Source organism: Labeo rohita, chromosome 2 (assembly GCF_022985175.1).
Source record: "Labeo rohita strain BAU-BD-2019 chromosome 2, IGBB_LRoh.1.0, whole genome shotgun sequence".
Lineage (NCBI taxonomy): Eukaryota > Metazoa > Chordata > Actinopteri > Cypriniformes > Cyprinidae > Labeo > Labeo rohita.
The window spans coordinates 17,542,977-17,558,864 of record NC_066870.1 but is presented as its reverse complement, the minus strand read 5'-3'; the positions used below and the strand labels follow the sequence as shown (position 1 = coordinate 17,558,864).

The 15,888-nt window shown below is 37.8% G+C and overlaps 1 protein-coding gene across 4 annotated transcripts in view; it reads right to left on the bottom strand.

Annotated features, from left to right (window-relative positions):
- Positions 1-111: 111 nt before the first annotated feature.
- ppp2r3a (protein phosphatase 2, regulatory subunit B'', alpha) overlaps positions 112-15,888 on the bottom strand; it is a 107,617-nt gene continuing 91,840 nt past the window's right edge. For 3 of the 4 annotated variants that reach the window (XM_051130136.1, XM_051130156.1, XM_051130146.1), the window contains 12 exons: positions 11,956-12,222; positions 11,387-11,490; positions 11,183-11,285; positions 8,386-8,460; positions 6,581-6,667; positions 6,312-6,468; positions 6,072-6,120; positions 5,896-5,985; positions 2,533-2,711; positions 2,163-2,281; positions 1,957-2,063; positions 112-1,833 (listed from right to left, as the gene is read on the bottom strand). In XM_051130136.1, the coding sequence (XP_050986093.1) occupies positions 1,737-1,833; positions 1,957-2,063; positions 2,163-2,281; positions 2,533-2,711; positions 5,896-5,985; positions 6,072-6,120; positions 6,312-6,468; positions 6,581-6,667; positions 8,386-8,460; positions 11,183-11,285; positions 11,387-11,490; positions 11,956-12,222 (1,434 nt within the window). In that variant the 3' untranslated portion in view covers positions 112-1,736. Of the gene's footprint in view, positions 1,834-1,956; positions 2,064-2,162; positions 2,282-2,532; positions 2,712-5,895; positions 5,986-6,071; positions 6,121-6,311; positions 6,469-6,580; positions 6,668-8,385; positions 8,461-11,182; positions 11,286-11,386; positions 11,491-11,955; positions 12,223-13,864; positions 14,540-15,888 lie in introns of those variants that run through there. The other variant, XM_051130167.1, reaches the window with a different exon arrangement.

Here is a 15,888-nt window from a genome sequence, read left to right as displayed (position 1 = left end):
ATGAACCAGGATTGTAGCATTAGTCAAGTTTAGTTTCAGCTTTGTGTTTTTATCTCAACGTCTAATAGTCCTGATAAAAGTGTAAAACACTACAGCAGTTGTATTGCTCTGTTCTGTTTTTTTTTTTTCTAAGAAGTGCTACTTGCATGTCATTAACCGCAGAAACACGTCCAGTTGATTGTCACCTGTCAATGAATTCATATTGAATTCCTTCATAAAGCCCCTGCCCACTCAGCTTAATGCACATTATATAACACTGGCAGTTAGAGATATATCATAATTTAAACGTCCCCTACCACTCAGTGGCAGAGTCGATCACATGGGAAAAATAAAATACAAAGACATTTACAGTGGCTATATAAAATAAATGTCCTAGGTCAAAAAAAAAAAAAAAGCTACACTACAGTACAAGAAAAAAAAGCTACTGGTAAACCATGAAAATGGCTGGCCAAACAAAAACAAACAAACCACTTCACATATATAAATATATTACACTAATTACATAAACCAGAGAGTGTGACGGAGTGGAGGGAGGTTTGGCCATCAAGCACACAGAGAGATTTGTTGAAGCTGAATTGTGTTGTTCAATACTTTGTCCAATCCCTGTTTAATGGCAGAGAACTATAAGCAAGTGTAAGCTGATTTCCCTGTAAACACTGTTGCTCTGTGGTGCTTTTAACCCAATGGCGTGTGTTCGGGGGCGGGACTAAATGTTTGACTGACCAATGGCAGAACAGTTTGAGATGAGTACATGAGCAATGAATTTTGGTGATTGATTGAGTGGTCAACCAGGGGTCCGAAGGACTGTGAACTTCTGAAATCTTAAAACGGTGAGTTAACAAATGCCCAAGCCAAATAAATAGTGCTTTACAGCTCTTTACATGATTACAGGTGAATTAAATACATACACAAAACTGTATCGGACGAACGTCTCTGTACACCGAGGATGAATAGCATGATGAATTGTTTCCTGTTAACATTTCTGGTAAAAGATGACCATTTCAACCCAATAAAAACATATTTCCAAAAAGCACTTTCAAGTCTAAGATTGTCCTGGTCAGTTCGTCTGGAAATATGCAAATGGATGGTGGTTAAGTTCAAACACTGTAAAAGTCAACTTTCTGTCTTTTCTTTAAGCAACAACATGCAATACCATCAGTGACCACTGGGAGCAACACGTTTGCACCGTTGCCACGTCCCTTAAACATAATGTGCAACACAGCATAGCACAGCATACGTGCTGATCTCATGACTTAAATGTCTTTAGTCCAACAGGACTAGTTTCTCTGAGTTACGTGCCACACAAATATAAAGTCTCTCTATTTTTCCCTCCCCGCCGTTTAAAAATCTATGGCAGCGTTACATAGTTTCACTCACATTAAGCACATTCTAAACTCTTTCTAAAGTTACTAAAAAGTCCTTTTGTTTCACATCAAAGTCTTTGTGAAGAGTGTATGGAACCAGCCGGCAGTTTAGTTTGAGGGGAGTGGATGCGACTATCGGTAAGAGAGTGAAAAACAATGAGTTTACATATACATGTTAAGACATATTGCACATAAAGCCTTTTTGTGGGTGTCTGAAGCCGTTTGGTTTTAGAAGAATTAGTTCTATTGCACACATGCACACACACACACAAATGTCCGTAATGAAATGTAGAAAAGGGTTTTCCCTTTTTGACGCGTGAGGGAAAATATGGCGAGGTGGTTATCCGTTCAACGTCGTGGTGTGTGGGCGACTTATGCCGATAAATCAGATATGACCAGCTTATCCATTTTATTTCCAATGTCTGAGGAGACCGTGAGCTCGTCGGATTCGTAATCGTCGTCGAAAGATCTGCAAAAAGCAAACGTGCGACAGTTACGCTTCATACTCCATATATACAGGGTGTATCTCATCTCTATGGCATTTAATGAACTCCACAGCGAATTCATTCCATTACAGAGGGCATTGACTCACCCCTCTCGTAGCTGTTCGTTGGCTGTCTCCTCTGCCACAAGAATCTCATACTCTTCGGCAGCATACTTATCCCAGTCGGAGGGCTCTGGACCGTCACTATCCAAATCCTGGTACACACACATGTACAGTTACAGAACTAACTAACTAACAGAGATCATTTTTAGCACATGGGATTTGAACACAGATGTAACCCATCAAATTCTGACCTTCTGCACTGCAAAGGGATCTCTCTGCTCATGGTCCAGGTACTTCTCCAGATTGAAGAATGTGTCGTAGAATATATGTGCCATCCTGCAGCGCTTCAGATCTCGAAGAGTAATTTTACCTGCCAAGAGATATCATTTGTTAACGTTACACATATTTATTCACTGGACAGGCACTTTCATGCACATTCAAGGCAATTTATCAGTATCTTACATAGACATTTTCACACTTAATTTTTTTTTTTTTTTAGTAAATTCATGGTAGAACTGAATGACAGGAAATCGAGAGAGAGAGAGAAAGCTATTATACGACTGTCTGTCATATGGGTGTTATGGAGCTATGAGATTGAGAGGATTAGAATGGGTTCTTTACCTGGGCATTCTGGTTTAACTAAGTCCAGCATCTGGCACAGGAGATCCTGGAAAGGCAGTGGTTCAATGCCCATCCCCTCCATGCGTTCACACTGCTCCTCCTCATAGAAAAACTCCAGTTCAAACATGGACAGAACACCATCTCCATCCATATCCATACAGCGGAACCAGTACTCTATACTGAACAGAGAGAGTGATAATGTTATATAGTTAATAAGTGAAGATGTACAACTAAAACCAAAAATATTAAATATAAGTTTGTGCTAACTTCCTTACAAAAACGCAGCTTGGTCTTGATATTTTGTCATAGATGCAAATATACAAGTATATTTTAAGTAAGGCCTGAATGTCCAAATACCTTTTGGGCTAACTTTGGATAAATCTGTGTTCCAGAGGAGATTTTTTTTTAATTTATCAATGAATTAATAAATAAATTATAGCACTTTTTAAAGACAAATGTTCTCAAACGTGTTATTTTCAGTTTTCCTTTTAATTTTAGTTTATGTAATTTTGTTATGCGTTCATCATAGTTTTTTAAAAGTAATTTTAATACTTCATTTAGTTGTCAAGGTTATATTTCAATTTTTATTTTTATCTTTAAGTTTCATCTAATATTTATATTTTCAGGTTTATTTCAATTCGCAGTAACTTAGCGCTAATTTGGTTACAAAAACTATGACAAAAAATGTTTGTAGACAAGTTTTTTTTTCAATGACTAAAAAGAGACGATGATCAGACGACGGTAAAGTAACTGTGACTATATCAACATGCAATACCGTTGACAATACAAGACAAGACTAAAGTGTACACTGCCCTTCAAAAGTTTGGAAACACCCCTGGCAAAGTGTGGTTTTGGACGATATCAGCATAAATCCTTATTTTTTGGCGCAAATACATTAAAGTAACTTGACATTATCATTGAAGACCAGCAATAATTTTCATTTTTATTACATAATAATGGCAATATATACATGTCAAAGTCAGACACGCCCCTTTGCCAGCTGTGATGCCTGGTTACTGGTTTAAACTTGGCCCAGGTCAGCACACCTTAATAACTTCAACAACTGACTGTCAATTAAGTTTAGAATACAACGAATTTAGATGATGAATCGAATCGAAAATGTTTCTATAGATGTTTTTTCTATGTATAAACTGTTTATGTAATAAAATATGTTTTTGTAGTTTGTGTTGTCCCTTATCAGTGCAAAATTATCACAAATTAAAAAGGATTCATGCCAATATTGTACAAAACCCCACTTTTCTGGGGCGTTTCCAAACTTTTGGAGGGCAGTGTATTTTAAAACATAAAAACTATACCAAAATTTTATTTTCATCGAATAATAGAGACAAAATATTATTGCAGACTGCTGTACATGCCCCTACAAAAGCATTTGTGTATGGTTGCCAGATATCAAGAGATCAAATCCCCAAGTCAGAACTTTCTTTTAAAAGGATACATTTTCTGCCCAGTGTTTTGCTTAATTTGTGTGTGTGTTTGTGTGTGTGTACTTGTTTTTGCTACATTGTGGGGACCAAACGTCCCCACAAGGATAGTAAAACCTGAAATTTTTGACATTGTGGGGACCGGCCTGCAGTCCCCACAATGTTAAAAAATTATTAAAAATAGTAAATGATGTTTATCTGAAAGGTAACGACGCAAACATGTTTTCTGTAACGGGTAGGTTTAGGGTTAGGGTTGGGTTAGGGGATAGACAATATCTTTGTGTGTGTGTGTGCGTTTTTGTGTTTTCCCTATATAACTTTATTTTAGTTTTACCAATTTTAATACTTATTTCAGTTATTTGCCAAGGTAATATTTTTAATTTTCATTTTGTCTTTAAGTTTCATCTAATATTTACATTTTCACATTTGTTTCGATTAGCAGTAACTTAGTGTTAATTTCGTTAATGAAAACTATGACGAAAAATGTTTGTTGACGAGCTTTTTTCTCTCTATGACTGAAATGAGACAATGATGAAATGACAATTAGGTCAATAAACGATGACTATAGCGGTTTCCATCACCCTGTTTTTATGTGCATTTTGAAGTATCGCATCAGAAACGAGTGATGGAAATGCCACATTCTGAATAAAAATCCCTTAATTTGCAAAAAAAGTTTCTATGCTCGCTTGTGGTTTTTGACAAAAAAGGGTTAATATGAATAATTGGAGATTGAAAGCATTTGCCGAATAAATTCCTCCATATGCATCAAAAAAATAATGTGACTTTGTTTCAGTTTATTAGGAAGTGAAGATTTTGCTCTCTTTGATGGTGCTTATTCGCAAATATTTTATGTGATATTCCAATTTTTGCACATAAGTTAAATTCGCAACTTTGGATGGAAACTCTGCTTATGACTAAATAAATGTGCAATATCTTTAACGAGGACTTTTTTCGGTGAAAAAAAGGAGACAAAATTTTATTGCAGACTGCTGTACATGCCTCTACTATGCAAGCTTTCATGTGTGCGCTTGCCAGATAACAAGACTTTAAATCCTCAAATCAGAGCTTCTTTGTTAAAAAGCTAGATTTTCTGGTGTTTTGCTTAATTTTTGGGTGTTTGTTATAGTTTTTTCCCCCCCTAAAAACTTTATTTCAGTTTTAATAATTTTACACTTTTTCCCAAGTTATCCCAATGTTTTGTATTTGCAATCTGGCAACCATGCGCTTGCTCTTGCTTTTCATTATGGATCTGAAAACACAGACAAACAAATAAGCTGGAGTTTAGTGATCTCTAAGTGAGATGTTCAGCTTAAATAAAAGTGTCATTCAGCCTGTCTGTGTTCTGTCTCGACTATTTTGTTTGCAATTGTGGTTGCTGAATAAATATGATTATTCAAATGCTGTTGTTTTAATAGAGAAACATTTTTGCAATTAGGAATTATTGGAATTACTATTAGGATTTTCACTGTTACAATATTTTTTGGTTTCTTTCTACCAGTTTTCATGATGTAGACAGAAAGTACGTATCTAAGTCTTTGATATTAACTTATGTAATAAATAGCTTATAATAAATCAGTACATTAGATGACTTAATTAATAGAATGACTTCGCATTCTATTAATTTGTGCTTATTTTTGAAAGTGCAATACCTGAAATGGAAAAATACATTTCTGAAATGACAACAATCATTGCGATTATATGATAAAATGTGAGTAAGTTTTCACTGACCAAAACTAGACTAAAATGCTCAAACATTCAGTTGACTAAAACGTGACTAAACAGAAACAGGACAAGGTTGACTACAAAAGATAACTAAAAATTAAATTAAAACTAAGTCTAATTTAAAAGACCAAGACTAAATTAAAGTCCAGGCTGTAACTAACTGTAGTGTCTATCATACTTGAATAATCTGTTTCATTACCTTGTGGGATTCTTTTTGTCCTCCTCTGAAATGAGGAACCACACAAACTCAGCATAGCTCATTCTTCCTTCTCTCTGCACAGAGTTTCCCCTAGAAGAAAGAAACCTGTATCATAAGTAACACGTATACCACCCAAAATCCCAGATACCACCTTATTTCTCCTCAGCAGCTCCTACCTTGTGACAGCTCCTGAGAACAGCCTCTCAATGATTCTGCTTGATGAGGCTTTCCAAAGAAGAACACAAAGCAGATACACATCAAAAGCCATTTCTCAGTACAATGGAAAACTGAATGAGTCTCATCTAAAGTAGCAACATAAGGCATAGTTTACCCAGAAATGAACTATACTTTAAATAGCACTAAAAGCTAACAAATGGGACTTATCCTGCGCAAACCCAGGTTCACTGTGTACTTACCGTGGTCGTTGTACCTGGCCAGATCCTTGGGGTCGATGAAGAGGTCATGGTCAGTGTCCAGCTCCCAGAACTTACAGTAAATGACATAAAAGTGCTCATAAGAGAAATAATCTGTGATTTGATTAATATCGTCCTCTTCTTCCAGCAAGGCGAGAGTCTGGTGAGAGAAAAAGAGAGTGGTTTTTAATAAAACAGCACCTTCATGTTTTAGAAACTGAATCGAATGGATTGAAAGTCTAGAGTTATGGTGGAATTTTAATGGTGTTCACCTGAAGGAAGTTGCTTCTCCTGAGCTCTGTCATGTTGATTTTGCCTGTCCAAGAGCGATTAACTGTGTAAAATATTCTTTGAATCACCTGGAGGGTAGAGAAAGGACATCATGGAGTTGAGGACATTGCTTATTCTCCAAAACACTGACATGCAAAGGAATTTCATTCTGTTTGAAAACACTCCATCTTTGAACAATAGATAATAAAAAGAACTGACTACTTTGGGGACATGATCCAAAGAAGTCTTTGAAGCCGTTACAAGTTCTCTTCAAGTTCTACATCATAATAACTATGACATCCAAATATATAAAGCCTAAATGATTAAACAAGCTCCAAAAGCAATAATCTCTACATAATGGCATCTAGACAAACCCTAACAGCTACCAAGAGCTGATAATTTACATTTTAATGAAGCCACATTTGACAAGAAGAGACATTTTGCAGAGCGAATGTGCACATCAGGAGTGTCGCACTACACCAGTATTGACGATAACCGTGATATTTAAAAAATATATAAACATAAATACTGACATTGCATAAATTCTGCTTTTACAATAATATTGTAGTGATTCAGAGTCAGTATCGCAGATGTGCACCTAAACACTTGTCACCACCCACCACAAAATCATGTTGAAGACGACAGACGAACGCCAGACTGCATCCAATAAAAAAATGCTTTATTTACTAGACGCACAGAGATAGTTCGCCTGAAAATTACAAGTTTGTAATAACTTACTCTCATGTTGTTTTAAACCTGTATGACTGACTTTCTTTTGTTAAACACACACGTAAAAAACAGATGTTAGTCAGAAAGTGAATTATAGGATTGAAGCCGACAAGCTCCTAAAGACAAAAAAAGCACCATAAAAGTCACCCACATGACATTTGTACTATATTCCAAGTTCTCTAAAGCCATATGATAGCTTTTTGTGAGGAACAAAACTAAATTTAAGACTTGAATTTTCTTTTCCTTCCATCACATGAAATCTCAAGCCATACAGGTTTGAAATGACACGAGGGTGAGTAAACGATCACACAGTTTTCCATTTCTTTATTAAACTGTTCCTTTAAGAGCTGATCATTCCAATAGTTCCATCTGCTTGTAGGTACAGTACAGTCGTCTAGTGATTGGTCGCATACTGAGTTATATCTAGCCCTGTGGTGACAAAGGCCCCATGCTTCGGACTCCAACAGAAGCAGTGACATCAGTGTGGATTAACATGCATTTCCTGGTAGATCAGTCCTCCTAGGAGAGATTGGTACTGGGGTGTGTCAGCCAGTGCACCAGAGCAAGGAAGTGTCTAAATATGGGGTTGTGCAAGACCAGGGTCAGTGGCCTGTTGGTGGCATCCGTGTTTCCGTGATGTCAGGCCACTTTGACGCCATTACCCTTCCCACCCCCTCCGCAGCACGTGTTGCAGCTGTCCCACAGACAGACAGACAGACGGACGCACCGGGCTTCACATCTTACTGTTCCGACACTCCAGCAGCTCAGCTCAGATCGCTGGATCCGATTTACCGTAAACACTTTAGTAAGCTAACGAGCTTTCAAACTCAAAACCGAAATATTGGAGCAATGCTACTAATAGACATTCCAGGTGTCAGGCTGATGATTAACCCAGGACAAAGCAAAGTCATGTTCCTGCTGACAGTAGCTGACACTAAAATAGTTGTGGAACGATGTTTAAAAACAATCAAAGAATTTTAAAGCGTGTTCCAATGACAACAAAACCGCCATTCCTGTAATCTTATCCACTTGAAATAGCTCCTGCTTGTGTCACTGAGCTCTTAATAAAATTACTTACTGTTGTGATGTACCGGGAATGGAATTCAGGAGCATCTTTTAAAAACGTCAGCCCTGGATGAGTGTCCACGATGTCCTAATCAAAAAATACAAAAGTGAGATGATTCTACAAAGCTCCTTCTGAATGCCTAAGAAGTTGTTCTTTTAAATCAAATAAATTCATGTCCCAATCACAATTTCTTGGTTAAATAAACATTACTTGCACTATCAGAAAAGAAAAACAATTCTATTTTATATTTTTACATTAACAATGTAATCAATATTCTATTTATTAAAGCCAAGAATAACTTTTATAACTCAGGAAGGTATTAATTTAAACAGTATATTTTATTTGTAAACTTAAGTTCAGCTATTATATAGTTAACTTTTAACTATTTTTTGAATTTTTCAGATCATCAGTCATCAAAGCTGATGGAGATTTACTTACAATTTCACCAAGCTGATTACTCACTAAAAACTCCCACAGTTCATGTTTTCATGTGATTTTAAGTCTTATTTTGATGTAAAACACAAAATGTGTTTTTATCTACATTTGAGCTGTTTACTTAATTGTTTAAAATAGTCTTTCCATTAACGCCAATATAATGTTCATTCAGATTGATTCGCCAATGTGGAACACGCATGATTAAACAATAACACGCATGAACACAAGAGGCAGGATTTATCGCATGAACCAATCACAGCCGAACATAACCAATCATGTCCGATCATATCTCGTTTGGACGTGACTTTTCCCTATTCATTCTCAATTACCCCCCAACAAACTCACCGCACTCTTTAGGGGGTCTGTTAAAACTCAATGGGCTCAGGGGAGGCGAGAGAGACACGCGGACTCTCACTGTAACTTTACCTGCTGGTGTTGTTGTTGGACAATGTTTCTTTACAAAAGCCGAGCGATTTATACACTTTTTAATGTTATATTTATTTTATATATTATTTCTGTACTACAAATTTTTCTGCCTCCCTTGCCTCTTTGAAGGAAACACCTCTGATATAAATATATACATTTATAAAGTAGGCAAACACATTGTTTTTCACAGTGTGGTAGAGCAATTAAAACCCAAACAGGAATTATGTGAAACATCTGATTAAATCTGATTCCAATGAAGTATTGCAGTTGAGGTCAAAAGTTTACATCCCCCCTTCAGAATCTGCAAAATGGTAATTATTTTACCAAAATGCATGTTATTGTTTATTTAGTACTGACCTGAATAAGATATTTTACATAAAAGATGTTTACATATAGTCCACAAGAGAAATAATAGTTGAATTTATAAAAATGACCCTGTTCAAAATTTTACATACACTTGATTCTTAATACCTGAATCAGCTGTGTTTTGTTTTGTTTTGTTTTGTTTTGTTTTGTTTTGTTTTGTTTAGTGATAGTTGTTCATGAGTCCTTTGTTTGTCCTGAACAGTTAAACTGCCTGCTGTTTTTCAGAAAAATCCTTCAGGTCCCACAAATTCTTTGGTTTTCCAGCATTTTTGTGTATTTGAACCGTTTCCAACAATGACTGTATGATTTTGAGATCCATCTTTTCACACTCAGGACAACAGAGAGACTCATATGTGACCCTGGACCACAAAACCAGTCTTAAGTCGCTGGGGTATATTTGTAGCAATAGCCAAAAATACATTGTATGGGTCAAAATTATAGATTTTTCTTTTATGCCAAAAAACATTAGGAAATTAAGTAAAGATCATGTTCCATGGAGACATTTAGTAAAATTCATACTGTAAATATCTCAAAACTTAATTTTTGATTACTAATATGCATTGCTATGAACTTCATTTGAAAACTTTAAAGGTGATTTTCTCAATATTTAGATTTTTTTTTGCACCCTCAGATTCCATATATTCAAATAGTTGTATCTCAGCCAAATATTGTCCTATGCTAACAAACCATACATCAATTGAAAGCTTATTTATTTAGCTTTCAGATGATGTATAAATCTCAATTTCGAAAAATTGACCCTTATGACTGGTTTTGTGGTCCAGGGTCACATATGCAACTATTACAGAAGGTTCAAACGCTCACTGATGCTCCAGAAGTAAAAACGATGCATTCGGGGTGAAAACTTTTGAACAGAATGGAGATGTGTACATTTTTCTTATTTTGCCTAAATATCATATTTATTCATTTAGTACTGCCCTTTAGAGGCTACAAAAGATACTTGCATGTTTCCCAGAAGACAAAATATGCCAAATTAACCCTGATCTTCATGCATGTTTTTTCCTGCAATGTAAACTTTTGAACGGGATCATATTTTATAAATTCAACTATTATTTTCTCTTGTGGACTATATGTAAACATCTTTTCTGTGAAATATCTTATTCAGGCCAGTACTAAATAAACAATAACATGCATTTTGTATGATCCCTCTTATTTTGGCAAAATAATTAACATTTTGCAGACTCTGAAAGAGGGGGGGGGCGGTGTAAACTTTTGACCTCAACTGTCTAAAGGTGCAAGTTTAAATGCTTTTTCCCCATCAGTGACTTTCTTTAAGCCATTTGTAATTTGCACATTGCAATTTATTGTGTGTGTTGTTTAGTAAAGGTAATGTGCAATTTCTGTCAAGCGGTGGTTAAACTAGGGTCAGAGCATGTGAAACTAATTCAGACCCACAATACCACAAATCATGTTGTTTGTAAGTTTGAAGTTAAAGCCAAGAAGTTGCAGGAGGTCTTCATTTATTCATTATCATAACTTTTTATCTACTTTTAGTTATCAGTGATGCAGTTACTACTAAAAGTTTGACTTTTCACAGTTAAATGGACTGTTACAATGGTCTAACCTGTAACAGAGGGATGAAATCTTCTTGTTCCAGGTAATTGCAGCCTGGTTTGGCCAGCAAGTAAACAAACCTGGATGCATCATCATAGCAGCTGTGTAATAACCTGTGAAGAAGAATTAGGGCAAAAACTATCAGATGCCATACAAAATTACAAACACAAAAGCACCCTTTTGCATGGAAAGTGATATGTGTGCTGACACTTACTTTCTCCATGTTGCAATGAATGAGTGAACAGAAACAAAACCTGTCCTCTCTCCACCAGCGCAAATAAACATCGGTGCTTTCCAATAGAGGGGACACCCGCATGCCTGTGAAAAGAAATGCATGAATATGCTGTTTTTGTTGTATTTTTAAAATGGCACTGACATAAAAAACCCTATCCACTAGTCACAAAAATAAACGTATATACATATTTTTATTATTACTTACATTCTGTAAAAACCAGCATTACTTAAAAAGACAAGATCCTCTTTAAGGGTCCAAATATCTGATTCGAGTGTAAACGTCTAGATGGGTTATTCTATTGATATTTCTTGATTTTATGATATGTTTATATAATATTAAAAATGTGAGAAGATAAAATCAAATGTTGTTATGAGATGGCATCCATTAAGGTACCATGGAAATACAATTTGGCAAGCACATCTAAGGATGAAGACCTCGTAAAACAAGTGTCAATTTACATGTTCAGAACTGTCAATCCAAGACTACTTAGAACGGTTCCGAGATTATGAATCTCATTTTAAGCAAAACAATTCACAATTCATATGCACCTTTGCGATCTTCCCCATTTCATAAATGTCAGCTTTCTCCTCCTCGAACTCTGTGAAGGCCGCCTCGATTTTGGCAATGGCCTCGTCATAGTTGGCTGCACAGTTTGGAAGGCCTTTGGGGAAGTAGAAGCGTGGAATGTTTATGGAGGAGGGTGGGGGTGTGGCCACTACTTTGGCTGGCGGAGGGCTGGGCGGCCGTGGGGTTGGCGAGGAGGGCGCAGGTGCTAGAGTTGGAGGAGGTGTTCCAGGTTTCTTCTCAGGCTGGATCTAGTGGGACAATGAGAGAGACCATTAGAGAAAGCACCACCATTGCTTTGACAACTTTTAGGCCAAGTTGGTTGTTTCATTGCTTACAAGGCCTTAAAGACATTCAGCTGAAGAGGACGATATGAGTGGCATTCTGAAACAGATCTCAAAAGACAAGCTACGACGCTCATCTCAAAGCAAACAGTGCATATGAGATATGGTGTTGATAGATGAATAAACACCCAGATGCTTCACGGTGCCATAGAAGAACGTTTTTTGTCCAAATGGTGCCATAAGAATAACCTTTCTGTTTCACAAAAGTTTCTTTGTGGTGAAAGAAGTTTCTTCAGATTATAAAAAATAAGAAAGAGATGGTTCTTTAAAGAACTTTTGTCTGAATTGTTCTTTGTGGAACCAAAAATGGTTCTTCTATGGCATCGCTGTGAAGAACCTTTTAAGCACCTTTATTTTTAAGAGCGTATGATGTGTTCTTACCATGCAAACTTCAAAATAACTGCCATGTAATATGTTTATATTTGCATGACAAGATGTATAAGAACCAGCAAGAACATTTTAGCAATGACTTCAACATCAAAGCACCATATATTTTTTATATTTAGTGCACATCAAGTGTTCAGCATCATGTCCAAGCTATTCAGATTACTTGAAAAATATGTAGCATCGCGCAGTATCAAACTGAAGTAAATATTGTCTTTAAAGTTTTCCATGACGCTAAAGAGAAGCTTAATCTGCAACAGTCTTTTGGAGAACTTTGTGTGAAATTTTCTCCCGGTACTTGCCGTGCGAGGATGCTGGCTCTCATTCTGATAACATATTCGAAGTGATGAAGTGAGGTGGATTATCAGTAAAACCATAGCCGGCCTCATCAACTTTCCTGTCAATGCGATGACAAGAACTTCTCAGCAAAAATAAGACAGATATTTTCCATCTAACCCTGCTGCCCTCACCAAAACAAGCCGAAGGCTTCATTTCAGGGGGTTTGTTTACTTCGGTTTCCACCTATATTTATTTCTCGCTGATCTAATGGTGAAGTAGAGCGATTTGTGCTCAGCTCTCAATGATTAGGACAAATCGCATCCAAAACACTGTATGCATACAGTCTAATTTCGCAGGCCTGACACTGACAGCTGATGACTCTTTGCTTGTCTTTTCAGACAGGACCTTGCAGCACCAAGGTTAAATTTCTAATAACAAGCTGTGGAAACGTCTAACACATTCTATACATAGTCCTGACATACTGTTCTTATTCTGGTCTCTGGGCAAAACCCTAGAGTCACAGTGCACACCTAAGGCAGCTTATTTCTGAACAGCAGTCTTACTGTCAATCAAACCGAAAGTGAGCTGTTGAAGTGTGACTGAATTTTGGAGAACTCCACTGCAAGCGGAGCAGGCCTGCATGGAGGTATTGAAGAGAGCAGCTGTGGCCTGTCCCGTCCGGTCCCGTCCCGTTCCATCTCCTCCCTCCCCCCTCTTTGAAGCTCCTGTACGCAACACTTGGACACTGTATTCCTGCCCTGCCTCACCCCCTTCCACTGTCCTATTAATAAACACTCTGGTATCTGCCTGTGAATAGTTTGTCTTGTCTGGCATGTGAGAGTTAGACACGGCATTCTTTGCTGAACTACAGAGGTTGGCTACTGACCTGGGCTTGCTGGAAAGACTTGAGCCTTTTCTTGAACCGCGACGGAAGAACAAAGTCACAGCCTCGGGCCAAAAAGGCCAGTTCACCCCGTAGGTCGGGATCCTCCCTCAACGAGGCCTCCTTGATCATCATATTGGCAATGTCAAAGGATTCAAAAAGTAAGAAACGAGAAAAAGCCACTGAAAAAAGAAAATGGACAAGCTATTCCTACAGTATGTCCTACGGGACTTCCGTCAAGGAGGTTCAGCTTCCGTTTAAGAGCTCGCAGATAACTCCGTTCTGGCCGATGTCCCTCGAACGCTCTTTCTCCCAGTGGTCCTCTCACTTCGAAACTCTCATTTGCCAGGTTTTGTCCAGGGATGCAAGGTGGATGTGTTTTGACGCACAGAGCAAATCCAAGAATCGTGCCTGCTACTGTGACAGCTGGAATCCAGGAGCATTGTACCAAAGAGGCCAGGCCGCCAGCCTCCCGATTGCTTTTCGAAACTACAAAACACAAAATCTCAACTCAAGTCCATAGCCAACGGGTTCCCAGCCCTGCGAAACATGAGCCGCTCTGGGGTCTGCCTCCCGGTCCAGTCCCCTCTCTCTCTCTCCCTCTGTGCCCGTCCTGTCCTGATGAGCAGGGGGCCGAACGCACCAATACGGAGGGGAGGGGGATCAGCTGTGTCAAATGTCCGTATGGGTGAGCAGGTTGTATTATGGGAATGGAAGCCCCCTCCCACCCCCAAACAGAAAGGCTAAAGTTAGCCAGTGCACAGATGAAGTGCAAATTGCTCGATCAAGACTTTGTTTACGTGCAGAGGAAGGCAGAGAGAGAGGGAAGAGAGCTTAGAGGACCAGGCCCCGGCTCCCGAGGGTTCATGGGGTGCACTTGGGGAGTGGAGTAATGGGACGAGTCAGAAATGTTCCATGGCACTGCACCCACAGCATAATAACATTAATGTCTGGAGTGCACAGAGCTTCCTCTCTGCTCTAGAAAGTTTCCAACTAACCGACAAATGAACTCCATACTCGAGTCAAGCGATGCCCAAGTGGTCCACTACAAGAATAATAGCACTGATGAGTCATGGCACTGCATCAACAACTCAACAAGTAAAAAGTGCACACTAGATCATCATGATCTACTGACCTAAGTTAGCTGTGCACTAAATCAGTTATGAATTTGTTCTTTATCTGTAAATTAGCAGGAGCTGTAAATCCAAATGACAATGGCATCAGCACAATAATTAAAAAAGCGATGAATTGTTGCTGCTGTTGTAGATTACTTCTACTGCTGCTGCAAAGCAAGTACAGGAACTTGCTACTGTCTATACATATGCCAATACAGTGTTGTGAGTATTTAAGACATACTGCTGCTGCACAAACAGCATGTATAATAACCCGTAGCTCATCTATACAGGTGGAGCTGGGGAGGTGGAGGGTTTCAGAGGAACTCTGAAAGCGTGCTGCAATATGCTCTAGTGAATTCTAACCAGTCATTTAAATGTAAAGCAGCAAGCTGACTGGCTGCGTATGTAACATGAACTAATCGGCTTGTGCCGAGTAGTGTAACGTTGTGAATATCATCAGTTTGCAGTAAGGACCAATCAGTCGGCTCCACCTTCATGTTTCGTGACATAACTTCGCATTTTTTTATAAACCAGTTTTTCCTCAACCTTTGTGACTCCAAGGCCCCCCACTATTCACAGCAATATTTGAAGGCCCCATGAATTTTCCAGTTGTTTGGGAATTACTTGATATTTACTGATTAGGATTGATGATAAGGATTTATTTGTGCAAAACTAGACAAATTTATATTTATCATACAATAATTTTATGACTTTTTAGATCTAGAGATAATGCTTTTAAAATCAGACTACCTCATATGTGACCCTGGACCAAAAAAGTAGTATAAATAATCAATTTTTCTTTTATGCCAAAAATCATTAGGATATTAGATAAAGATCATGTTCCATTAAGGCATTTTGTAAATTTCCTCCTTAAATATATCAAAACATAATTTTTGATTAATAATACACATT